The sequence below is a fragment of the Triturus cristatus genome, chromosome 11 (genome assembly GCF_964204655.1).
Source record: "Triturus cristatus chromosome 11, aTriCri1.1, whole genome shotgun sequence".
Taxonomy (NCBI): domain Eukaryota; kingdom Metazoa; phylum Chordata; class Amphibia; order Caudata; family Salamandridae; genus Triturus; species Triturus cristatus.
This window is the reverse complement of record NC_140594.1, coordinates 1,104,777,126-1,104,805,109: the sequence shown is the minus strand read 5'-3', so window position 1 is coordinate 1,104,805,109 and position 27,984 is coordinate 1,104,777,126. Positions and strand designations below refer to the sequence as shown.

At 45.8% G+C, this 27,984-nt stretch overlaps 1 protein-coding gene across 2 annotated transcripts in view; it reads right to left on the bottom strand.

Moving 5' to 3' along the window:
• Positions 1–1,870: 1,870 nt before the first annotated feature.
• CLCN2 (chloride voltage-gated channel 2) overlaps positions 1,871–27,984 on the bottom strand; it is a 580,205-nt gene continuing 554,091 nt past the window's right edge. For both annotated transcript variants that reach the window (XM_085635528.1, XM_085635529.1), the window contains 2 exons: positions 6,709–6,795; positions 1,871–4,078 (listed from right to left, as the gene is read on the bottom strand). In XM_085635528.1, the coding sequence (XP_085491654.1) occupies positions 3,884–4,078; positions 6,709–6,795 (282 nt within the window). In that variant the 3' untranslated portion in view covers positions 1,871–3,883. The remainder of the gene's footprint in view (positions 4,079–6,708; positions 6,796–27,984) is intronic.

The following is a 27,984-nucleotide window of genomic DNA, read 5'->3' as shown; positions in this document are numbered from 1 at the left end:
TGAAAGCAATTATCTGTTGTCAAGCTTTGTTCCACTGGAAGAACTGGAACTTTGCAAAGAAGGACCACACTGACCAGAATGCACTGGGAGGGCTACTGAATCTTGGGTCACTCAAAACTCATAGTTGACGGCTCTTGGCAAGTGCAAGCCCTGTTTTGAATGTGGACACATGTAGGCTGTTTTGCATAAAATGGTTCCCAGGGCCATAGGCTTGCACCAGCGGAGGATGACCCATGCAGTAACGTGCTGTTTGTTGGACCGTTAAGAAGACACTGGTCTTTGAATGTTATGCTGTTAATAAGTTTGGCGCTCAGTACCTGCTGTGCTTCGTCGAAGTGCTCATGAAGAATGAAACACGTGTTTTGAGCTAAGAAAAATGAAATATTTGTACCAGTTTTGTTTTTAGTGCATTTGGAGATATATATATATATATATATATATATATATATATATATATATATGTGTATCTATATATATATGTGTGTGTGTGTGTGTGTGTGTGTGTGTGCATATATTTATGTGTATATATATATATATATATATATATATATAAATATATATATATATAGATGTATGTATATGTATGTATTTCACCCAACACTGCTATTGAACCACTTGTGTCTTTATACAAAAACCATTCACAAACCAAATAAGCACAGGCAAAGCCAAAGGAGGGCAGCCAGCACCAGACCGATTAGCTTTGCCAATGCTTGTTTTTAATGTGTTGGACTAAATATATTTTGTAGTCTCACAGCTAAAATTGTTGTGTTTTCTGGCAGGAAATACTAGTGAATATGGGATATAGGTGTGCTTTTTGTATCTGACAGAGTGAATTGTGTCACATTGGAAGGGTGCCCTTTTGACTAGTACCCAGTGAGATGTGATGTTTCTCAAGACACTTGTCTTTCCCTTCCTTAGTTTAAGATTTATACATAGTCTGTTCTTTTATGGCTATAATTTAGCCGAATAAAGATTTTTGACTGACTGACTGACATAGTTCCTGCAAAAGCTAGTTTTAAGGTGTGGTGTTTGTTTTCTTGCCTACTTTGACAACGCCCATCTATCCCATAAGCTCCCAGGTGATCCTGTCTCATTTCCTGTTTTCATTACATTATAAAAAATATTCTAGTTTGAAAAAACATCAACAGCCTTAATTAATTATATTCTTCTGTAACTAGTAAAAACAATTCAAAATGTTTGAAAAGTAAAATCAGGAGTTATTCTTTACTATGTGGTTAATCGCTCACATCACTTCCGTGTTCAGTTCTACAATGCATTTTCTCAAGCCAGTAACACCAGTATGTCCTTGCCGTATGGCATCCTTTGATAGTGGCCAGAAGCGATTTAGAGACCAGGCTTCAGTACTGTATTGCAGTATATATCGAGCTGCCTTGGGCTCTGCTCCATTGGCTCAATATGATTCAAAGTCAGGAAGCGTGCTTAGTCACTGGGACCCGGAAGAGGATGCATATGAATTCTGTTCCAGGTCATCTTCAATGGGATCTAGTGAAGACATGCATTGCATTTAAAGTAATGACTGCTGTCCACAGAACACTATTCGAGAAAACACCATAAGACCAGAAGAAGGCTGATCTTCAATACCAACTTGCTAGAAACCTTGTCTTACCGGGGGTGGTGGAGAGAAGCAACAGCGTAACAAAGGAGCCCCTGGTTCTCATTCTGGTTTCTCTGGCCAACCAAGTATGCACAGGCACAAAGTTTATCACATTAGAAATTTTTAACTGCAGGAGTGGTCTTTCTAACTGTTGGTGTCAAAATATCCTCATCTCTTCTGAGATACATCGGAAGAGCATAGAGTAGAAACATGGTGCATAACTGGTCAGATACATTGAAGAAGCAACGCGCTATATTTTAAAAAGTTCTGTTTTATTAAATTAATATAAAATTCTTTGTTATGTACATCCAGACAGATCCCAGGATTGTGACAATCACATATCATGAGGCCACTCAATCTCAGATCCATTTAATAGATAATAAATCATTAATCAATTCCCAACAGAGTCCCTAAAGAGATGCCACCAAGCTGCTGGGAGAGAACCTCTTAGGGGAGGGAAAAAATAATTCCTGGCACACTGGAATGGTAATCTCTGCACTATTCTCCTCAAAATAATGTCATTACCTACCTTCTGAGGTCAAATAGAGAACCTACTCTTTACAAATAATGCTCAGAGATTATATCTGTCAGGCTGATACACCGTAAAGGACAAACTGAGGCATATCTAGTTAAAAATGGCCGACCGTGATGGCCAAGCAGACGAGTAAGCACCCCAAAACTGCTGCTTCTAGATCTCCTGACATTGAGAGGCACTCTGTAAACTCCTGACCCATACTGGTCATGAGGTATAGGCATCTACATGACTTTACCTTTACAGACCTGGTTAAAGTTATCTCAGTGCTGCTACCCCCCTGAAGACAGACTGAAGGTCACTGGTGTCAACAGACGGGCTGATGTAGGCAAATTACCCATGATGCACAAATCAAATATGGGCATGGTAGGATTGTTGCAGTTTAATGCTCGAACATTCCCATACCACAGCCACTCCCCAGAGATCAGAAAATACTTGTATATTTTAAGATTATTTCCCTCTACTGGTAAACAGAATATATGATGAATGAAAGGCTGCTTCTGTTCACAGATCCAACTTGATCAGGGATACCTAGAACCGGTTACCTTTACACGTCACACCGAAGAAACACTGTCTTCATATCTGGAGCTTCTGCCCATTCCTCAAGTGTGGCATACCACACTTACATAAATGTCTCAAAAGTACAGATCTCAACAAATCCATGACTGATGGAATCAGACACACACAGGTCCCAATGGAAGCCCCCATTCTGGAAATCTGGCTCTGGCATTCACTTCCTAATGTCCTCGCCCTCTGGAGACACACGTCCCCAACCACTTGCTTGCTGGGTTTAAGGCAGAATGCTTGAGAAGAGAGAATTGGTGGGATGAAAACATAGCGCACACTGAAAGCTTCAAGTCAATCTTGGAGAACCCTGATTAGGCCTTCGAGCCAACTAGAGATACCTTTCCCACCCTCCACGTACCTTGGAGTCTGAAAAGGAAAGGAACAAGAATAGTCACTGCGTGTTCTCAATAAACCAGGTAATGGGGCGACCGGAGCATTATCTGGGCAATAGAACAATCCATATTTCTACCACCTCTTATGAGAAATCAGTCGCATCAACAGAGTCCTGAAGCTTTCAAGGGCATTCAAGACATCACCCGGACAGTCTGTTCTTCCGCTGCTCAGCTCTGGCCTGGCCAGGTGGCGGCACCATGGCTTCCTTACAGGCCGGACAGAATTAGACTAAATCATCTCAGCAACATGAATCAAGAGCTGCAGGAATCACTACAGGAGCACAAATCCAGAATTCAAGGCAGGACTGGTCATTTGCTCCTGTCAAGAGAACGCGCTTGTGGCCAAGACATGAAGGAAGAAGAGTGTGGTTGAACAGATGGGGACCTGGAAGCAACAGTTATACAGGGATGCTAACCTTCCTGAGATGATGTCCCACAGAAGTTGTCCTTTTAGGAATGTATCACAGAAGGTACAGAAATACTTCTTTACTTTCCTACGTGGATGAGGGAAGGTTGGTTGGCTTCCAAGTAAAGAAGGTTTCTGGCTAAGAAGGAAGACTGATGGGAGATGAGACAACATAAATTAAGGTTTGGCATCTCGGTGATGGTCAATGTTCGGCAACATGTCTTGTTCTCAGAATCCTCTGTTGGTGCACTGAGCTGCTTCCTACACCTGGTGCTCGGGCAAAGTTGCTGGACGTCCCAGGGGTATCTCGTTCTGTGTCTCGCTGGAAGCACTAGCAGGAAGCGATCACTCAAGATCCCCCAGTGTTCTCTTCATTGACATTTGTCGTCTGTGTCGGAAGGGCTGGAATCGCGAGGGATGGCATGCCGCTCCTGGCGGCTCCAGAGTTTGTGCATTTCGGTGGTCTCTGTTTCACTGCTGCTTGTGGCACTGTCTCGGAAGCTGGCGAGTGGTGGGCGCACTTTTGCCCCTTTCACGTGCACTGAGCCCTCAATGGCTTTCCTGAGCTGTGGGTAAAGAGGGAGAACAATAAAACTGTTAGCTGTACTTATTCATGAGCATGTTCTTGCATAGATTCTGCAGTGAGGGGTCAGACTAAGGCATGATGCCCACTGTTATCTGGGACACAACAGTAAAGGACCAATCAGCAAACAGATATCCAGGCCTTGGACAATCCCAAGGAAGTTTAGACAACTCTTGATATTCTCTCAAGTCATGTTTAGCAGTGAATGTTGCAAATGGCAATTGTGGAGTTACCCATATCCAGCTAGATGGCTGCCAATGGCATCTGTATGCAAGAGCCAGAGCGGCAGCTGGAAGAGGGGTATTTCATATTTTGTTCTTCCCAGTGTTCAATTTGTAAAACAAATTAAGTGCCAGGGCTCTTGTCAGGAGGCCACTGCTGCTTGCACCATGCATTACCTCTGCCAGTGTTGCCAATGACGATACCAACACAACTACTTGCCATCACACTCCTACAAGTGTGACCGTTCAGGATATTCCAGGCTGCCAAAGCTATAAGACTGACTTGGGCGACAGGTATTAGTCATTATTAAATTATATTGAATGAACAATTACAGATGTTGTGCTACTTTCTAAATTAGATGAACAGCACCACCATGTGGCAGACTGTCATAAGTGCCGGTGTTGACAATTACGTGCCGGTGCCGAGCACCGGAAACCACTGGCTCAAATTAGGTACTCATTCTTCCTCATGCTTGAAGGTATCAGCATCGGTGAAGCAGCAGTGATTTCCTCTCTGCAGGGCTCTGAAGCTCATGGCATTGAGCTGAGTGCATGAACCCTTCGGAGTACGGCACCCCTGCAGTGATGCTGCAGCAGACAAGTGCATGTGCTCTACTGGAGATGGGGCAACTTGTGAGGGAGACAGGCAGGGGACCAAATACTTAGTGCGAGTATGCGGGGTTGAGGGCGTGCGCTTGAAAAGGCACTTTCTAAGAAGGGCAGAAGAGGTAGCAAGTGGTTGGGCATGCCTGGGCGGCAGCAGATCAGATATTTGGAATGCACATGGGGGCAGGTGACCAGGTACTATACAAGTGTGGAGCTGGAGGGACAATACTTTGAAAGTGAATGATGTGACAGTAATGTGTATGCCGGAAGAGGATGAGAGTAGGTACTATATGAATAATGATTGATGAGGGATTGTTGTTGAGCGAGGATAGGGCATTTGGTGCAAGTGTGAATGTTAGTATAAGGCGGTCAGACTAACAGGTATTATGTGGTGAGAGGATTGTGGAGGTGTTCGTATGGAATGAAATGAGAACCAAGTAGGGGATGGGGGGTAGAAGAACAAGTTGCTTCCCACGTTTTAAAGGAGAGGGAAGATAGAAACATTAGAACGGAACATTATTTTTCTCTCTCTCTCTTTGAGCTATCTGCCTTATTGTCACACAATTCCTTTCCTTCATTGAAAGATGGTAGTGGGGCGTGAGGGTGCTCCAGTGAATTCGCATTATAGACGGAGCGCGGCAGGTGTCAGGAAGGACTTCTAACCAGGTACATGCACATCTGTCATCCCCTCTGAGCTGATCAGACCATGAGCAGGAAAGTGGGAGACCCCATGGTATAGAGCAGCATCCACCAATGGCCAATGAGGATGCTGTCCAGAAATGTAGCCTACAGCAGCTTGGGCAAAAGTGGATTGGACTCTGCTTGTCATCCATCTTTCCTTCAGCTATAAAGGACTCGCTCCTTATCGTCTTCAGACTTTACTTCCGGGTGCAACAGGACGGCATCCATTTTGGAAGGGGCACTCATTAAACATGTTAAGATGGATGCTATGTTCAGATGGTTCATGTGAGCCAATATATTGACTCCCTTCTGAAACATAGGACCATCTTCACCCCAATAGGTATAGATCAGAAATCCAGGTAGAAACTCACAATTATTCTGACACCTACCTTTACCGGAACCCTCACTCCTACTCCATTCAAGGTAAGCCGATAGTAGGGTAGGTGAAATGTCCAATATGGTGGATCCTTGAAAGCAACATGTAAGCTTTAGCTTCAAGAAAGCCACAGTGGACGTGAAGTGACGCCCTAAAACTGACTGCTTGTAGACATGGCCTCTTCGACAAGGAGGCACCTGTCCAGGAGCAGTAATGACCTGAGGTCTGGACCCTTGTGGTCTGGAAAGCTAACAACCGAAATATGAGTTATCATAACAAAGAAACCATTTCTGCAATATCATATTTAGTTTTGCCCATTTGTTGTTAATGTACTTCTCTGGTTAACACATTGTTCGCCCTACTCTTTGAAGGACCACCCTGAATCCTGGCACTATGTCCATCCACTCTGGTGGAGAGGGGCTTATTAGTGCTTACATGGGTGACCCGCTGTGTTGGAAACAAGTGCCCTTTTAGCTACCTCAACTTACATTTGGAGAGGTAAGTTAAATCGTTCACCATTTGTATCTATCATGTTTGATTCACTTAGTGGTGTTTCTAGAAAGTATATCGCTAGCATTTATTGAAATAAAACTCACTATTACAGAAAGGAGGGGTGATTGGCTTTTTTCTGCGTTGATTAGGATGTGTGCTTTCAAAATTGGCTAAGGTGGGCTGGTAATAAACATCTAGGCAGGTTTATCAAGGCTTCCTCATGACAACCTCTCTCACCTCCTTCAAGGAGACCCTTCCAATGAGGCGGCCAATGCTGGTGACGTAGGCGTGCTCAATGCCAAGAAGCGAGAACACTGTGTGAGTCTGGAAACAGAAGACAAGAAATGGTTAATTTAGAAGCGGTAGAGTAGTCCCGATCAGTGATATCGATGTATATCAAACAAAAAAGTAGAAGGTTAACTTTCTTTCTCTTGCTTAATCAATGAGAAAAATAATAGCTTTGTGTAATTTTGCATGGTGCTTAACCTCAAACCCCACCTATTATTCTTTGTCACATGGGCCTTACCAAACTCAACCATTCCTCCATCACCTAAGCTACTTCACCATAAATCCCTGCTCTCTGGCAGAACTCCTAATTAAACTGTTTTCTGACACGTAGTCAAAATGATTATTATCACACTGAATCCCTGCTCTGTGACACAGATCATTATCACACTGAATCCCTGCTCTGTGACGCAGATCATCATCACACTGAATGCCTGATCTGTGACAGAGATCGCCATCACACCAAATCCCTGCTCTAAGACACAGACGATTATCACACTAAATGACTGCTCTGTGGCAGAGATAATTGGCACACTGAATCCATGCTCTGCGACAGAGAAAATTATCACACTGAATCCCTGCTCTGCGAGAGAGATCATCACACTGAATCCATGCTCTGCGACAGAGTATTATCTTTCAGAATCCCTGCTCTGCGACAGATTATTATCACACTGAATCCAAGCTCTTTGAAAGAGATTATTAGCACACTGAATGCCTGATCTGTGACAGAGATCATTATCACACTGAACACACTGAATCCCTGCTCCGTGACACAGATCATTATCACACGGAATCCCTGCTCTGTGACAGAGATCATTATCACACTGAATGCCTGTTCTGTGACAGAGCTCATTATCACACTGAATGCCTTATCTTTGACAGAGATCATTATCACACTGAACACACTGAATCCCTGCTCTGTGACACAGATCATTATCACACTGAATCCCTGATCTGTGGCAGAGATTATCACAGTGAATGCCTGCTCTGCGACAGAGATCATTATCACACTGAATGCCTGCTCTGTGACAGAGATCATTATCACAAGGAATGCTTGATCTGTGACAGAGATCATTATCACACTGAATGCCTGATCTGTGACAGAGATCACTATCATACCCAATCCCTGCTCTGCGAGATAGATCATTCTCACACCAAATCCCTACTCAGCGACATAGATAATTATCACACTGAATCCCTGCTCTGCGACAGAGATCATTATCACACCGAATCACTGCTCTGCAACAGAGATAATTGGCACACTGAATCCATGCTCTGCGACAGAGAAAATTATCACACTGAATACCTGCTCTGCGAGAGAGATTATCATACTGAATCCATGCTCTGCGACAGAGTATTATCTTTCCGAATCCCTGCTCTACAACAGAGATTAGTATCACACTGAATCCATTCGCTTTGACAGAGATCACTATCCCACTGAATCCCTGATCTGTGATAGAGATCATTATCACATCGAACCCCCACTCTGTGACAGAGATCACTATCGGGGGTTGGCACAGAGATCATTATCACATCAAATCCCTGCTCACTGACATAGATCATTATCACACTGAATCCCTGCTCTGCGACACAGATCATATCACACCAAATCCCTGCTCTGTGACACAGATCATGATCACACCGAATCCCTACTCTGCGACACAGATCATTATCACATCAAATCCCCGCTCTGCGCCAGTGATTACTATCACACTGAATCCCTGCTCTGTGACACAGATCACTACCACACTGAATCCCTGCTCTGTGACAGATGATTATCACACCGAATCCCTACTCTGCGACACAGATCATTATCACACTGAATCCCTGCTCTGCGACACAGATCATTATCACACAGAATCTCTGCTCCGCCACACAGATTATCACACCGAATTCCTGCTCTGCAACACAGATCATTATCACACCAGTCCCTGCTCTGTGACAGTAATGATTTCACACTGAATCCCTGCTCTGTGACACAGATCACTATCACACCGAATCCCTGCTCTGTGACAAAGATTATCATACTGAATCCCAGCTCTGCGGCAGAGATCATTATCACTGTCCACCATCACCACACTATCTTTACTCTGCGGCACAAATAGTTAAGAACCAAGCCAAGCTCTGGCACTATGCCAAGGATCAATGCCACACTAAGGGGTCATTTAGCATTTCGCTCAGCCAGCTGTTGGTGAGTCAGGGCAAACATCTTAGCCATGCCGACAGAAGGTGGTTCATCACACTTAGAGATTCTAACCATGAGGCGGTCTCTCCCCATGCCGCCCCTCGAAGCAGTGCCTTTTGGCACTTCTAAGGGGAAAGCACCTTGACAGCAATGCCATCATGCCCCGAAGATGTGGTGTATGTGTGAGCAGCAACAAGGGAACTCAGAATGCATTCTCCAACTGGCGCTATATTTCACGTACCTGCATTGTCGAGAAACCTAGCCCCTTGATGGCAGGCATGGCCTTCCTGAAAGTGTGCCGTTATGCTTTTGGGAAAGAAGACTTCCCCTCCCAATAAATGTGCCAATACTTCTCCAGAAGTACAGACCAAGTGGGTACCGCCTGTGTACTGTTGAGAAAAGATTGAATTTTGCTGAATCCCACATCACACGAAAAGTTCACCTAGCTCAGGAGGTCTACATTTGTCACCAGCCTAATTTAGATCTTGGCAGAGTGGAATACTCTATCACAAATCTGACGGAGATCCCGTCTGCCGTATTACGATCCCATTATATCCTATGGAGATCGTAATATGGCGGACGGGATATCCATCACGTTTGTGACAGAGTATTCAATCCATTGAGATCTAAATAAGGCACTTGGTATCAAAATTATGGTTTTACCATGCATTAGGTAAATCTCCAGGTCTTGTTTTGGGTGACAAGGAACTAACAGTAGGAATCATTTATATGGTGTTTGAACGGGGAGAGCCTAAGTCACAGAGGGGTAAAGCTATGGTTATTCAATCGGTATGGCTGCCCCCTGGTAGGAAATCATGGAATGTTGCAGTGACAGCAATGCAGAATCCCCTAAGGCAAACATAGCTTGGAAGGTGGATGAAAATGTTTCAAAAGGGAACTTAGAAAAAGCATCTGTATGTGTGGTCTGGACTTTTCAAGAAGAGCGGCTCCTATGTCAGAATGGAGTACAACTCCCCTTTACCTCACTTGTGGGCAGCTCTACTGACTTTCTTCAAAGGTGGCTCTTTCAATGGTGGACATCTCTTTCTCCTTGATGCTATCACAGTATGGGCATTAAATCTTCTGCAGGGTGTGTTCTCGCCAAAGGAACCCATCTTTAATGATGTCAAAGGCACAGACTTTTTCAGAAGCAAAAAGATCCTTTAGGAAGCCTACGCCATCCGGTTTGTAGCTCAGTAACATGAAGGAGAGCCTTACAACAATTTCGCTCAAAAGCAACAGCATACCAACTTCAATGGAGTAGTTGCTGAGGATTGCTCCAATGTTGAAAGGGTTCTTGATGTTGAAGAATGACTGGATGCTGATGATGTAACTTGTACTGGTTAGATGTAATGGTGTGAAACAGATAGACAGCAATGCCCTCGTGATCGAAAGAGGATAGCGGGAGCTGGAGGATAGGTTGGTTTCTCAGATGGTCTTCGCGGAGGCTCAGGAAAAAGTCAACCATACTTCGAGGTGGAGGGCAATCCTCCTCTAGGCAAAGCAGAAGGCGGAGACGGCAGGTCAAGGTCCGAGGCAGGATTCCTTCTCCTGGTATCTTCTAGCCTCCTTTGCAGGGTTCTGCTGTCTCTGACTTTGATCCACAGAACTGACCAACATTGACAAAAGAAGCACTCAACTACTTTATGTGAATCAGTCGGACACCGAATGGAGAGGTCGTTTGCCAACTTTTATCTCCCATGTTAATAACTCTACAGAAACTGTGAGTTCACACTAGCTTCATGACAACGCAAAAAAAATGCAAAAATATAAAAAATGGGATATATTCTTATAAAAGAAAGGAGAAGGCAAAAGGACACCCAAGAGCTGACTAAGGTGCAAATGGTTTAATATAGCGTTACAGCCTGACGCAGCTGGCTCTATCGGCCATTAGAGGCCCGGTCCAGCGTTAAAGGTCAGAGCCAATGGCCTTTAACGTTGGAGCAGGCCTTTAATGGCCGGTAGAGCCAGCTATAGAGGGCTCTAAGGCTAATAGAACATTCCGCCCCTAGAGGGTAGAATATTCTAATTTGCAAAAAATCACAAAGGCCTTTCGGCGCTCGAGGGGATTTAAATCTCCTCGGGCTCCGAGAGGCCTTTGTTCACAGCAACAGCTGTGAAATGAAAAAAGCATTGGACTGTTGCTCTCTGGGCCTCTACCAGCCTTTAGAAGCTCGGGGCATTCCAACGTCTTCAATGGAGCGCCAAACATTCCAATGTTCTAATAACAAATGAATGCAACTTTTGGGAAATGGAAAAGAAATGGTAAAAGCGAGTGTCTACATATCCTTCCCACAGAAGCAGAAAAGAAAACTGGCCTACATTTACAGCTGCATTGCTTCATGAGGCGAAGTAGATTCTAGGCCCTCAAGAAGTAGTGTTAAATGTTATTTCATTGGAGACTGAAAGTTGGCTAAATTTCCAGAGTTTTCTTTCCACTAATTCTGATTTTGACCTTTAAAACAATGTTTTTATCCCCGTCATGAAGAATGTTTTTTTTTTCTAATTTTGAACAAAAAACTTAAATTCAAAAACAGGACGGCAACTAAGTACACACGCTGAATTGTTGCCTTTACATTTGCATTAAGGAATGTAAAGAGGTTTTATCTCCAGGATTCCTGCCCATTTGTAGAGATATTCAAGGTCTGGGAAGATCTCATGATGGAGAATCTTAAATCAATGCACATTTTAGGAGTTACTTTATAAGGGATGTGCAGATGCAAATTAAAGTTCCCAACAAAAAGTGGAGACTCCACTAACAATATCGCTGCCTACACTCCTGTGATTAAGCACTGGTTTTCCTTCCTTCTGGCGTGTAGTAGCTTGCAAATTCAAAACTAGGAGGCCTGGTACAAATCCCTTCCCTCTTCTTTATCAAACTGTGCAGTCCTGGGCAAAACTCTATGTACCTCGGTCTCCTCAGCTGTTTCTCAGAGAGCCAGAAAGCGTGCCAGTGACTACGGGTAAACATTGAGATATGTGAGGCTACACTACATCCATATAGCAGCAAATTATCCTAAACATTTCAGGAGGGTTCTCCACAAAGACAAGTTCACGAAAATTGGGCCAAATGCTGCCCTGTAGAACACAATGTCCCAAAGAAATTGGCTAGACATTCAGAGGTTTCGGAAGTAGTTCAGGAAGGAGAGTGCAGGGAATACGCATATACCTCAGAATTTGCCCCGTTATCCTGAAGCAAATGTCATATTATTTGTGATCTAGGAGCAGCAGTGTGTGATACAGCAAGCCCGGTATTGATCCTGTATCCATTATAATCTCACCCCCAATGCAAGAACAACATAGCATCGAATTTGCTGCGACTACTGTACAGCAGCATCAGTTCAGGTTTTATTGTATCCTCTGGCACACTAAAGACTACGCTAGCGTGCTGCTGGCAAATGCCAGAGTACACTGAATAAACATGAGTGATGCTCAGGTATTCCAAGATGTTGCTCAAATAGATCTGTTTCATGACATACATTAATCTAGTCATTATGCTCTCAGGACTGTTTATAACAATCTAGGGCTGCTCAATGTGCGAGTGGAGCTGCTCAATGTGCCAGGGGAGCTGCTCAATGTGCGAGTGGAGCTGCTCAATGTGTGTGGAGGTGTTCAATGTGCGAGTGGAGCTGCTCAATGTGCAAGTGGAGCTGCTCAATGTGCAAGTGGAGCTGCTCAATGTGAGTGGAGGTGTTCAATGTGCTAGTGGAGCTACTCAATGTGTGTGGAGGTGTCCAATGTGCGAGTGGAGCTACTCAATGTGCATGTGGAGCTGCTCAATGTGTGTGGAGGTGTCCAATGTGCGAGTTGAGCTGCTTAATGTGCAAGTGGAGCTGCTCAATGTGCAAGTGGTGCTGCTCAATGTGTGTGGAGGTGTCCAATGTGCAAGTGGAGCTGCCCAGTGTGCCAGTGGAGCTGCTCAATGTGCGAGTGGAGCTGCTCAATGTGCGAGTGGAGCTGCTCAATGTGCGAGTGGAGCTGCTCAATGTGCGAGTGGAGCTGCTCAATGTGCAAGTGGTGCTGCTCAATGTGTGTGGAGGTGTTCAATGTGCGAGTGGAGCTGCTCAATGTGCAAGTGGTGCTGCTCAATGTGTGTGGAGGTGTCCAATGTGCAAGTGGAGCTGCCCAGTGTGCCAGTGGAGCTGCTCAATGTGCGAGTGGAGCTGCTCAATGTGCGAGTGGAGGTGTCCAATGTGCGAGTGGAGGTGTCCAATGTGCGTGCTGAGCTGCTTAATGTGCAAGTGGAGCTGCTCAATGTGTGTGGAGGTGTTCAATGTGCGAGTGGAGCTGCTCAATGTGCAAGTGGTGCTGCTCAATGTGTGTGGAGGTGTCCAATGTGCAAGTGGAGCTGCCCAGTGTGCCAGTGGAGCTGCTCAATGTGCCAGTGGAGCTGCTCAATGTGCCAGTGGAGCTTCTCAATGTGCCAGTGGAGCTTCGCAATGTGCCAGAGGTGGTGTTAAATGTGCCTGTGGAGTGCTCAGTGTGCCAGCAGGGCTGCTCAATGGGCCAGTGGTGCTCAGTGTGCCAGTGGGGCTGCTCAGTGTGCCAGTAGGGCTGCTCAAATGTGCCTATTTGATTATTGTGTGGGGCGCGGGTTGGGTTGCTCATGGGTCCAGAGATAGGGAAGGTTACAGATGTGGCAGATCATATCAAATCAGGTAGCAAATTTGTCCATCTGGTAAGAGAGACTGGCACTGCCCTGTTTTGCCCATTGTCACAGCATGCAAACGTACACTTGACCTGCCCTTAAATAATGACAGAGTAACACATTCGTCCTGGCTTACTTTCTTCAAGACACAAGGGCTGCAAATTACAGATAACTATACAGTTCTCCACCATTTAATTGCACATGTGAAAAGGACCACTGCAATGATCTCTAAAAATGAGCACAGCTTGAGATGCTGCAGCGCACGTCTCCTTCGCAAAACAGGTAGAGTGCCACAAGTGATAATGGGAGCTATCCTGGAAAACCAGGTGCAGCATTGCCAGCAGCTGTGCAAGCTTCTCTTACACCAAGGCTATCTAACTCAAGCCTCTTACACCAATGCTAGCTAACACATGGCAGCAGTCACTCCGGCAACACCGGCCTCTCTCACAAAACACAAGCACAGCACAGGAGGCAACAGTGCACATTAGCACAAAATATTTCCTGCGGCAGCAGCAGTACAAGACTCCCTCACACAAACCTGCCCTAGCATGGGAAGCAGTAGTTATGTTACATATATTTGTAGCTCGCACAGATACTCACGAGTGTCCCGGCGCGGTGCCTTGCGGGGTGGGAAAATGGACTTTAAACAAAGAGGTGTGTTTTCAGATTCCTCTTAAAAGCCACTGGGTCCTGAATATTACGCAAGGCGAGAGGGAGGGTATTCCAAGCAGCCGCAGCCTTCAGAGCAAAAGAGCTGCCCCCTAGCCTCTAGTATTTGAAGCGAGGAACCTGAGCGAAACGTAGGGACAGACAGCAGGGGTCACAAAGGAACATAAAAGGAGAAGCGCTTCTGCAAGTAGGAAGGACCCTTGCCGTGAAGAGCACGGTGGGCCAGAACCAGCGATTTAAATGTTACTCTATCAATCACGGGGAGCAAGTGTAGTGAGCGCAACTGATGGTGGACGCTGTTCCTGGCAGAAATGCCCAGAAGAAGTCTGGCTGCCGTATTTTGGACCACCTGGAGCTTTTTCAACAGGTAGCCCGGGATACCAACGTAAAGGGCATTGGTGTAGTCCAGCCGAGACAAAATCAGTGCACAAGTAACCGTTTCCCTCGCTGCCTGGGGTAGGCGATGAAAGAATTTTTTTAGGGATTTAAGAAGACCGAAACAACTGCTGGCCATCTTCTTAATATGCGTCGAGAAGGAAAGACTCATCAAACCACACCCCCAGATTTTTAGCAGGCTTCCCTGTAGAGGTGGGCAAGGGGAACTCAGGTGGCCAAAGAGAATCTCGGAAGTTGGAAGGAAATTTCCCAAAGAGGAGAATCTCGGACTTCTCTTCATTGCACTCGAGTTGTGCAGCCGCCAACCATTTGAAAATAGAAGAGAGACAATGTTGGATTGGAAGAACAGAGTCCGCATTTTTGTCCCAGGTAAAAAGTAGTGCAAGCTTCCTCTCATAACACAGGTACTGGATGGGCAGCAGTTCTGCAAGCTTCCTCTCATAACACAGGTACTGGATGGGCAGCAGTTGAGCAAGCTTCCTCCCATAAAACAGGTTCTGGATGGGCAGCAGTTGGGGAAGATTCCTCTCATGAAACAGGTACTGTAAGGCCAGCGGTTGGACAAGCTTCCTCTCATAAAACAGGTACTGGATGGGCAGCAGTTGTGCATGCTTCCTCTCATAAAACAGGAACTGGGTGGGCAGCAGTTGTGCAAGCTTCCTCTCATAAAACAGGCACTGGATGGGCAGCAGTTGAGCAAGCTTCCTCTCATAAAATAGATACTGGAAGGCCAGCAGTTGTGCAAGCCTCCATCACAGCCTGGAAGTGGCAGTACAAGACTAGCTCACAAAACAGTACAGGAGAGGAGTTTGCAGTAAAAGCAATATACATATCACTGTTAGCAGCTCTGATCCCTCACACAACTGGTAGAGGATAGGACACAGCAGAGCAAGGCTCCCTCACACAACAAGAGCAACAAGCACAGCAGCTGGACAATGCACCCGTGCACAAAACCAGTATAAAGCAGGAAGAAATAGTTCAAGCTTCTCACAAAATGGAGGAGCAAAGGTTCCAATTAAGTAAACTCAATTTGCAACTCTGTTAAAAGTGCCAGACGCCCATCCTTAAATGTGATAATGAAAAAACTATTTCTGAGCATGCTACCTCTCACATACTTCGAGTCCAAGATCAGACCTCTGAGGGTTTATGTAAAGATGCCTCCATGATATAGATGAGTTGGCCTAACGGCTAGGGCGGTCGACCTCGAATCTGGGGAACCGGGTTCCAGTCTCGGCAATGACGCTGAACATCCTGTGATTCTGGGCAAATCGCTTAATCTCCCCGTGCCTCACAGAAATGAATGTGTCCTCATGTAACGTAACTGGTGCTCATGTAAAGCGTTCGGATACCCGATACGGGTCAAGTTCATGCTATATAAAACTCTGTAAAATAATTTTTTATATATATATATATATATATATATGATTCAATATCATCCTTTCCAAGCACGTGCCGCACACCATCTTTTGCCATCGAGTCATATCCCAGTGTGGGATATGACAATTATTGGAACCAATAACATCGGACATCGAGATGTCCTGAATTCATCGGGTGTGATTATTATTAACTATTTTGACTTTTTGGACAATAACGTGGATTTTGGTGCCTACAGGACATAAAATCTACATTGCACTAAAGACCAGGTCTTTTTACCTTGTTCAATTTCATAATGTCTGACCTGACAAAATTTAACAGAGGGTGAAGACTTTGCAGCACTCAGTAACTACTGGGAGTGATAAGACTTGCACCTCTTATGGCCAGGATCCATGTGGCAACAAGTGTTTGCAAAAGGACAGCATTTAAAAGGCCACTTTTAAACAGACCGGTAGAAACACCACAAACAAGCCCTCACTTTAATAGATGAAGCAGAACATCTCACTTACACCCAGCACACCACAACTATATGTTATTGGTGGCTTCCAAGTGTGTCCCATTTGCAAATAATCTCATATTAATGTTCTTGCTTCCTTGAAGCCATAGAACATAGAAGACAAAATATTTCCTATAAAGCTAACACTACTCGGACATTATTAGTTTTGTCTATCACATTGCTACCAACAGTATTGGCCAATGAAAGGTCTGACCCAAAAACACCAGAACACAGAACATCCCACACACATCTGTTCAACAGAGTAACACAGGAGCGCCAACAGTATAAAGAACCAGAGAGACATATGCATCTTAATTACAAAGATCAAATGAGACAAAACAGCACACATGCACCACAAACAGAAAAAGCACAGACAGAACACAACACACACATCCACCAGAGCAGGGTTGTAACACAGGGCAGCAGCACAGAGCTCTGCTTGTAACTGCTGGGCCATGGGAAGGGCACTGACCACAGAGGTACCCGACCACCCAGTAAAGCTCTCAGCCACACCTTTCTGGTGCTAAAACGATACAACACAGCACAATGGATGCCTACAGCACTATACCCAAAAGAAACCATCACATGCTTCCTCGACTATGTCCAGCCGCGGAAGTCATGTAAGCGCCTGGTAATGCAACCCCCAGACAGCGGTTAGAGCTACGAGGTCATATTCAGGGCCCTACCTTTGTTAGATTATGCACTGTTATTAGCGCAGCAGGTGTAGTCGCACCACAGCCCAAAAGTAGGAAAGGCTCCCTAAACCCTTATTATGGCTGCTATTAAATACCCTACAAAGGGGCATTTTCCGTGCTTGCATCAGAGCTCATGACATCATTACTATGCAACAGGTCATGTATGTGCATATACCAGTAACATATCATCAAGGACTTCCAGTTTCAGTCTTTGCCACCCTTTACACCACCCCCAGCTATTGACTCCCCCCTCAGTCCTACTGTGGCAAAATGCCCCTTCCTACTCTGAAACAAGCACAGCTAAGTCTGCATGCAAACACACCTCAGACATATTAGGAGAGCCAGGCTGTGCACAAGAAAGCTGGTTCCACCTGTTCCCACCAAGCCATGGAATTTAACTGCGAGAAAGACAAACACAGCAAGGGACAGGCACTTCCAACTGGGAGGAACTGTGGCCTGTGACAGGTCGTCAGACAGGGGTATAGAGACACCAGGGTGAAAGACTTCCTGACTCCCAGTCAACATCACATATAAAACAGAAGAAAACAAGGCCGGGGCCCCTCCACTCCCCACGAAATAAAGCATAAGGCACCCCACACAAACACAGACTTACTGTGGCATTTCAAAATGTCCTCAAGCCAAAGGCTTATAACAGCATATGAGGCTCACAGCAGCAGCAGAGAGTGTAAACAGCCCTGACCTGTACTATGCATCATCAAAACACACCTCCTCAATTATTATTGGGGTTCCGAACCTGTGTCCTAATCCTGATCTCTTATCAATCACACTATATTTGTTCAGTAATATATACCCTGTTCTCCTGTTCACCATTTACCTAATTCCTTAAATGTATAGCTCCTGCCCTGTTTATTTATCTTGATTTGTATAATGCTCTTGTTGTTTGTACTTTGTATATTTCAATTTTTTGTTGCGCTACCTTTCATATGCTTTTATTCCCTATGTGTCCTATCTTGTAAAGCGCTCTGATACCTCTGGGTCTAGCCAGCGCTATATAAATCCTTCAAAAATAAATTTAAAAAATTAAAAAATTAAAAATATGCATCATGGCAGGAGTGTGTGCGTGGGGGGGGGGGGTGTTACTGACTCCCTACTCCAACCCAGGGCTCCAAGCGTGCCAGTGCCAGGCCCTGGCAAAGCCAAAAACACAATGCACATTGAACTCTGGCCCTTGGGGCCCTCTATTTCTGTCATTCACCTGTTAAAGTTAAATGAGCTTTCTTCCAGCCAGTCTCATGATAGTGCTGCATTGCAATGCCATCAGAAGCTGTGCTTAATTTGAAGGAAAAAAATATATACGTGCCAGGGCTCTCGTCTGGAGGCCACTGCAGCTTGCACCATCCATTGTCCCTGCCATTCTGCCAGTGATAGTAACAACACAACTACTAACCATCACACTCCTACAAGTGGGACAATTCAGACTGTTTAAGGCACCCAAAGGTATAAGAATGGCTTTGGCGGCAGGTAATAGCCATGTTAATGTATATTTAATTAATAATTAACTGTTGTGGTCATCTCTAAATTAGCCATACAGCGCCACCTTGTGGCAGACTTTCACAGGCGCCGCTTTTGACAATTAAGTACAGGTGTCGAGCACCGGAAACCACCGGCTCAAATTAAGCACTGACCAGAAGTCCCTTTTGTGACACAGGGACTAAGCGACATGTGGCTACTGTTTGCCACAGGTTACCCAGGGCCTAAAGCATTATTTCATTTCAACTGAATAACTGAATATTGCCACTTACTTTTAAACATACCTCGAGAGGTTGTTTTATTGCTTCTGGCCCTGGTGCTGTATAAACTATTTAATAAAATATCCTGCTGATTCCGATTGTGCCAGGGAGACCACGTTTATGACTTTGTCAAATACAGGACTCTATTTCACACCTCATGAAAAGCCTTCACAAGCAACATCTGTTTAGGGCCCTGTCCCCTTTTTCATCCCACAGCAAGCCCTCATCCCACCCTACACAGCGGCACTGAACCGTCTGATCGGAGGTGTCCATTGGGTGCGTGGAGGGAGAGGCAATTGTTTAGGTATGCTGGTCCGATGTTGTGAACTTGCATCAGTAAAAAAATCATGGTAGTCAGAGGTCAGGTCCCCACTCTACTGTGTTTTTTCTGTGTGAGTTACACAATAGATTGGTTACTTGTTGGCACTGACTTCTGTTGCTGCAGGAACCCCGTAGTGACACTTGCACTGCTTCCCACCAGGCACTCTGCGTGGCTAGCACGCCAGACACAGTACTTGAAGAGCTACAAAAAGAGGGTCTCAATGAAGCATCCTTCTGGTCTGCTAGGACAGACCGCGTGTGTTTGAGGGCCTGTCCATCAGTACCATGGGAAAGTATAGACCCGGGTATCTGTCCTTCCAGAAGCTGTCTCCACTGAAGTGAATAATAGAGTTTGTAGCACCCCATCTTTCCACAACTTTCCTTCCCTTAAAATCTCTCTCAATCTCTAGGCTTTGCAGGAACAAGTACAGATTAGGGTGCGGCATAAGATGTCTCAAACACTACTATAGGCCTCCTCCTCCCTCTTTACCCCCCCGCCCACAATAACATGTACCCCTTCTGCTACACTTTCTAGGGATTTTATTGTTCCAGTCTGGCCACTGCTTAATTTGTGCTGGTGTTTTCTGGTGCTCGGCAGTTATTCGTAAAAACTGGTTCCTAATAATGAGAATCCACCACATGGTGGCGCTGTGTGTGTAATTTACAAACAAAGTTCATTAGTGGCGCATTTAATTGTTTCATTTATCTTTAAAAATTTTAAAAACTTGGACTTAAACCTGAAGTTTAAAGTGGCATGTGGGCGGCACCAACCTGCAGTTGCCACGTGAGAAATACCTTGGGCCTTGGCACTTATTTTGTTTTTTTAATTAAGCACTGCTGATCCCTACCTTAAACCCAGCACAATCTCACTTTTCCTTCACTCCCTAGCTTTGCCTCATGTTCCTACATTCTCTCTTACTCCTGTGCACTCTGTCCTTAGTTCAGCCTTTCACTCTTCTGTGTCTCACATTCACAGGAAGAGATGTGACCTAAAGGCCAGAGCTGCGGCCTTTGGAACTGGGCAACCAGGTTCGAGTCCCCGCGTTGGCTCAATGTGCTGTGATTCTGGGCAAATCACTTAGTCTACCCATGCCTAAAAAATTAATCTGACCTTGCGTAATGTAATTTGCTGCTCAAGTAAAACACTCCAATTTCCTTGGGCCATCTTGGCGCTATATTAAGGTGGTCAGGCGTCCCGGATTTGCCTGGACGGTCACGGTTTTTCACCAGCTGTCCCGGCAGATTTCGGTAAAAGTGCCTCATGTCCCGTTTTTTTAGAAGGTAAACTGAACACAGTGAGGCACCTTTTTTAGGTGTTCCAAAGCAGGGCTAGGAAGCAGCAGTTATGAGTCAGCAATTACATTAACAGGTATGACGCTAGTTTTAAAAATTACATTTTATTTATTTTCTTAGTGTCTCTTTTGTGTTTCTATGGGGATGAGGGTTGCCATTCTTTGCCACTTTATTGTTGTAAATTTTTAGTCCTTCCTCTATTTTTGCGAAATGTCCCGTTTTTTGGATCGCACGATCTGGTCACCCTACGCTGTATACAACTACAAAAAAAATGGAGAGTGACACAGGCCCCATCCAAACACCAAAATAAATGAACAAATTAACAGGTTTTTCAGGCCCATTAGAAAAGAAAAGCAGAGGACAGACGAGGCACTGGTGTCGGGTTTGGTGAAATGATGAGTGCAGCTGGCTGAGGAAGAGGTGGTCCTTGCCTCCTGGCTCGGGTGACCAGGCGCCCCGGATTTGCCAGGACGGTCCCTGTTTTTCACCAGCTGTCCGGGCAGATTTCAAGAAATTTAGCTCATGTCCTGGCAGGGCCGGACTGGGAACAGAAACCGGCCCTGGCAAACTGCTTAGCTGCCCCCCCTGGGGTGAGGGAGGGTGCAGCCGAGCAGTTTGCTAGGACCGGTTTCGGCCGACTTTGTTCCAGGGGGGCGATATTGCCGACCCCCGGTAAAACAAGCATTGGCATAGCCAATAGGTCTCGCCTTTGGGACCTTATAAGTGTTTAGCCATGCAACAGTTGCATAACTAAATACTTATAAGGTCCCAAAAGCGAGACCTATTGGCGGCGATCAAACATCAGAGCGGCCGTACGGCCGCAAAAGTGAAAGTAATCGCGGTCAAGCGCGGCACGTGCGCCCCGCGCACATGCACTGTAGCTCTAGGCTGGCCTGGTAGCACTTTTTGGAGCCCTCGCCAGACCAGCGCATGCGCTGGGTCAGGCGAGACCTAAAAACGGCCCCCCAGGGGCCCAAAACTGGTCCCCACTGTAGCGGCCGGGAAACGCACGGTGCCCACTATGGCCAGTCCGGCCCTGTGTTTTTGGAGAGGGCCGACTAAAAACGGGAGGAGGTGTTTTTTTTAAGTTTCACAAAGCAGAGATAGTTAGCAGTTGTTCCAAGAAAGCAATTTAATTCACAGGAAGCTACTGGGTTTAAAAATTGCATCTTATGTATGTTCTTACTGCCTGTTATAGTCCTTCTATTTTTTGTGACATGTCCCAGTTTTTTGCTTTAAAATTCTGGTCACCCTACTCCTGGCGTGCAGACGAGAATAAACATGAAAGAGAGACTTAATCAGTTTCAGAGCAAGAGAGGCATATACTCGGCACCACTGGAACAGCAGAGGAGACCTGGGGCATGTGAGTCCTAATGAGCATCGATCAATGAGAAACTCACCTAGTCAAGGAGAATACCAGCACAGGCAAAACCAGCACTGGCAAAACCAATTATTGCAGTTTTTTTAAATATAAAAAATAGAGTTCAAATAAATAATACATTATGCAATTTAGTTCCAATGTAACGTTTGTTCACAGAACACTGATAAATATGAAACCACGGAACAGAAGAACGAGTTAGAAAGCGCGACAAGTTCTCGTTCGCCACATCTCGTTGCCAAGTCAACACCGGGTTTCAGCGCCCTGCGTGCTGTTCCAACGGCTGGGCCAGCCTCCTTGCCAATTACAAAACCTTTAAATATTCATGGCCACCTTTCACGCCTTCTCGGCTTTCTCTTTGGAAGACAGAACATAGTGTAAATGTTCGGTGACTCGCGGGACTCGGTTCCACCCCGTTCCTTCCTCTCACTGACACTTTCTCCATTTCATGCACGGCAGCTTCTACGGGCAGCTGCAAAGGGCGCCACTCCGGAGCGCCAGAGAGCCAACACAAGGAGTTAAATATACCCATGGCCACTGGAATTATGCAATTGTGCGGCCGCGGCTATTTTTGCATTATTATAGATTTGCCACAATTTACCACATAATCCATCATCTGCCACATAATCTACAGATTTGAAAAAAACAACATTTTTTTATTAGCTCAAACGGTTCAAAAGTTAATAAAAGTGCAGCAACACCAGTTGCCACGCAGTGGAAGGTACTTTACAAGGCTGACTGATCACTTTTCTGTTGCTTAAAGATATACATTGGGGCTTAAACTGATAACAATGAGGTGCAATCAATGCCCATACAGTGTTACCAATTTAAAAAATGACGAAATAATTTCATTACAAAATGTGCCACATTGTGCCACATAATTGGACTTTTCTTGCTGTAAAATTTACTCAACTTTGCCTCAGAATGTGTGTCTGCAGCCGCATAATTCTAGTGGCTTGAACATACCCCTGTTGCGACAGTAAATAAGTTGGGCGGGGAGGGGGGGGTGGGGTCACCCAGAGCGCCCTAAATTCTAGAACCGGTCCTTGAGCGGGATTTATTTTTAAACTTTAGACACTGTGATAACTTTTTCTCCGGGGTAAACAAACTCCAAATTGGGAATATTTTTCATGCATTCACTAAAGACCATAATCTGCATTCTTCAACCTGGATTGCTACTATGATATTAAAGAGAAAGAATATCAGAGCCTGCATTATATAATATTTGGCTTTCAAATTTGCTAGAGTTGGAAATTATACAGGTCTAAGCTATCGCGATGAGTTATCTATGGGGTAGAAATGTTGACAGCCGAGGTCACTGCAGACGATGCCGTGGGAGCCTGTGTTTTCACACATTATGTTATAGTTATTTATAGAGTGCAGCCTTCGCATAGAGCTTCTTGTCTATGAGGGAGACTATCTGCTGAGTCAGCAGCGGCGGCTCCTCCGTAATGGCGGAGGAGCGCTGCCCCACTGCAGATGAAAAATAAAACGATAATAAAACAATTTTACTATCGTTTTTATTTTTCACTGGCAGTCGATGCTGCCGAGTTTGGCATGTGGCTGGGCTGTCTTCTATGGACAGACAGCAGCACTGTAAGTGCGCATGTTGCTTTGGTCGGCGTCTTAGGATAGCCAAACTGACATGCACACTTAGATTTCTCAAACCCAGCTTTATTGTGCAGCCGGGTGGAGAAATGGCACAGGCTCTCAGTCCCTTAGGGATCACCTAACCAGGCCTCTCAGACCAATCCTGGTACTGCTCTCATAGCATGAGAGCAGCGCCTGGATTGGGTGGGGAGTATGAGCTGGCCCTTGGACGTCTTCCACGAAAAGAAGTGCACAGAGGCGGCCAGCAGCGTGAGTGGCACGTAAGCGCTTTTTAAAAATTATTATTTGCCTCCCCCGCCCCGCCACTTTACGTTGGCAGTGGCCGCCCCTGGCTGATTGCCAATTGAATTGATTCAGATTCCTAAACTGAATCAATGAAGTTTGACTACAGGAATCGAATTCCATACAAATTCCATGTTTTGGCAGCAACACAGGAAAAGGTCTCTGTCCCAGTAGGCAATAAAAGATCCATGAGAAAAATGCAGCTAGGGGAAATCAAACAGATAAAAAAACAGACATAGAACAAAAAAACCCAGCTCGAAGTGAAGTCTCTGACCTGACCCTGTGTCCAATGAGAATTAGGGCAGCACCATTGGGTACAAAATAAGAAAGAAATCCAAAAATCAATTTTTGGATATAAAATATGAGTTAGAGAACAGAATCGCATTTCAAGCTAAATTGTGTAAATATCCGAGTAGGACAAAGGACTCAAAAATAGCTTAACTCAAGTGATGGACAAATGTAAGAGAAAAAATACAAAAATGTACATAATACATAAATGAAGCTACAAACTGAGCTGGAGATGGGATTTTTGAACTGAAGATAAAATGTATAAGCTGAAAATAGCTCAATAAATTGATCTGGCGCCAATCGCTTACAATTATGGAGCAAGCATAGAAGATGTATTGTCTCAGCTTGATGGAGGCTAAATATTAGCGCCCTACTTCAGTAAACTATATACAAGCCCATCAAATGTTTGTCCCCTGCCACCCCTCCACATATAGTATGTGGTTCCTTCCACAAAACTCCCAGGACCAACCAAGTTCGTGCATCCGTCCACTGGAGAGGGGCCCCCTTCCCACTGTTCTGGCACTTTGGTGATCGAAGGGGCCACCCCTGTTGAAAAGTACAGCTCTGTTTTTAAAAGGTAGACTCAAAGAGAAAATTATTTTGGTTTACGGGTGGATGCGCAAAACAAAAATGGAGACAGCCCTGATCCCTGGTGGACATCACAGGTTTCTAGAATCCTAGCAGTTAATGTGCAAAAATACAAAAAATTGCTATCAGCCCAAAGTTTTTCCTAGAAGCCTCCAATGCTTGTGCATGCCGGGGTTGCCGAATACCAAGGCAGTCTAATCTTGATTCCAAAGATCTTGTTTTTCCACCACCCTACACATCCTGTCTCTATCTCATCCTCTAAGGTTCTTTTTCGTCCCCGATTTCGCCCTTTGTCACTGTTTTCTGATCTCCATTTTCTGCCTCTCTCTCTCTTGCTTTGGGACTGATGAAAAGAAGTCCTGGTGGTGGTATTGGGGGTGGGGGAATTATTTCAATGCGAAAGGAGTGTTTACAAAGCATTACATTTATTTGGTGATGGAAAGACACCAGGTAGATACCTGGAGATGAAGGGAATCCAGGAGACAACAGGAAATGATTTAGTGACGTCACAGAAACGTACATCTGTTGTACAGGGCAGGCGGGCCCATCTCTCGGGAAGGGCAGGTGGTCCCATTTCTTTTGAAGGGCAGCTGGTCTCATCTCTCGTGCAGGGCAGCCGGTCCCATCTCTCGTGCAGGGCAGCCGGTCCCATCTCTCGTGCAGGGCAGGCGGTCCCATCTCTCGTGCAGAGCAGCCGGTCCCATCTCTCGTGCAGGGCAGCCAGTCCCATCTCTCGTGCAGGGCAGCCGGTCCCATCTCTCGTGCAGGGCAGCCGGTCCCATCTCTCGTGCAGGGCAGCCGGTCCCATCTCTCGTGCAGGGCAGGCGGTCCCATCTCTCGTGCAGGGCAGGCGGTCCCATCTCTCGTGCAGAGCAGCCGGTCCCATCCCTTGTGCAGGGCAGCCAGTCCCATCTCTCGTGCAGGGCAGCCGGTCCCATCCCTTGTGCAGGGCAGCCGGTCCCATCCCTTGTGCAGGGGAGACGGTCCCATCTCTTGTGCAGGGGAGCTGGGCCCATCCCTTGTGAAGGGCAGCAGGTTCTATCCTCTATGCAGGGGAGACGGTTCTATTTTTTGTGCAGGCCTGCTGGTCCCATCTCTTTTGAGGGCCAGCCGGTCCCATCCCTTGTGCAGGGCAGCCGGTCCCATCCCTTGTGCAGGGCAGCCGGTCCCATCCCTTGTGAACAGCAACCGGTCCAATCTCTCGTGCAGGGCAGCCGGTCCCATCTCTCGTGCAGGGCAGCCAGTCCCATCTCTTGTGAACAGCAACCAGTCCCATCTCTTGTGCAGGGCAGCCAGTCCCATCCCTTGTGCAGGGCAGCCAGTCCCATCCCTTGTGCAGGGCAGCCAGTCCCATCCCTTATGCAGGGCAGATGGTTCTCACTCTTGTGTGCAGGATAGCAGATTCAACATCTTGTGCAGAGTCACCGGTTCTATCCCTTGTGCAGGGCAGCCAGTTCTATCCCTTGTGCAGGGCAGCCAGTTCTATCCCTGGCGCAGGACAGCCCGTTCCATCCCTTATGCAGGGCAGACAGTTCTATTTTTCTGTGCAGGGCTGCTGGGTCCATCCCTTGTACAGTGAATCCAGTCCCATCTCTTGTGAAAAGCAGTCGGTTCGATTTCTTGTGCAGGGCAGCTGGGCCCATCCCTTGTGAAGGGCAGCCGGTTCTATCCATTGTGCAGGGGAGACGGTTCTATTTTTTGTGCAGGCCTGCCGGTTCCATCTCTTGTGCAGGGCAGTTGGTTCTGGTTTCTCAAGCAGTGGAGTGCATATCTGCCCATGCCAGCGGGGTCATTCAAAGTCATTTCAGACTGTTCACCCCCTTTATGCATTTGTGCTTGAGGGTCAGATGGAGATGTATATGGATGCCTAGTGAAGGGGAGAGCCCAATGGGCGTGAGTGGGCAGCACACATCCTTGGTGTTTGCAGCATTTGCACCTCTTTTAAGACTTCTATGTGTATCACAGCAGCCTACTTACCCCTATAGCTGTGCCAGCAGAACTGTACCACTCCACTGTAATGAAGTTACATTATTGGGGCAGCCGTAGAGAAAAGGGGTGCCTGTTTTTTTGGGAGATCAAAAATCACATGATTCAGTTTTCCCCTTGTGCAGTCCCACCTCGTCACTAATCTAAAAGAAAACGTCAAGATTAGTTGGCTAAGCTAATTTCATCTCCCATTTATTTATTTATTCCATGACCTCAGAAGTAGATATAGTTGCAGCTATACCAGGATAAACCTAGACGTACATGTTGCATGTTTCTGATGTTTTGTTGGTATGAACTGCTGTGCATGTATATCTTGTATCATCCGCACAATACTTGGCCTACTGAACGATCAATAAGTACCACAGGTATCATCATTGGAGCGCTGTTCTCTTAAGGCCTGTGATTAAGGTCTCTGCCTCTGAGCCTGAAGGTAAAGGGTTAAATTCCAGCTCTCTCTTTTGTCATGCATTCAATCACTATTCATCACCAGTTTAACCTACATTTTTGGTGAATCTCAGCAGGCATGCCACTATTTCTATTTTTCCAACACAATTATCATCTGTACGCATATATAGTACTTCGCTCACACAAATTTTTAGAGGTGTCGACAACCTATAAAGTATGCTTTTCTCATGTCCTCTGTCATGTCCATAGACCTCTGCTGCAACCTTGTTTTTTTTCCTTCTTAATGTTAACATTGCTTCGAGGGCATGAGTTTTGCTCAAACAAAAAATGTACTAATAAAATAATAGAATTATGGTCTATTTTCCGTGATGGGTAAATTACCTCACAATTTTGCACAGAGGCTGTCACAGGGTATACAAATGCACATTTCCATAATGGTAGTTGAGCAAGGAGGCAATGGTTAATGTGTGTCTGCATCTACAAGGTGTCTGCTGTGGTTTGGTGTGGGGTTGGCGTGTTGTAGTGGCTTGGTGAGTTGCATCTGGTGGATAGGAAGGTGGTGAGAGTGTGAGTGCAACTCGCTGGGTGTCTCTTCTTTTGTTCCTTTGGTAGGAAGCAGTACTCAGTATGTACCTGGTCTGTCCTGTGAGGTACTATGACTTCAGCAGAAGCCATCCTAGTGTTTGTCATTAGGGCCCTCATTACGGTGTCAGGCTGACCCCCATTGAGAGACCATCGGTGGCGGTCCACCCGACATCTAGGGCAGCGGTCCGACTACCGGATTACAATACCATCGGTTGGAGCACAGAGGGCAGGGTTAAAGACCGCTGCCTCCCACAGGGTCAAGGAGCCGATCGGGGGT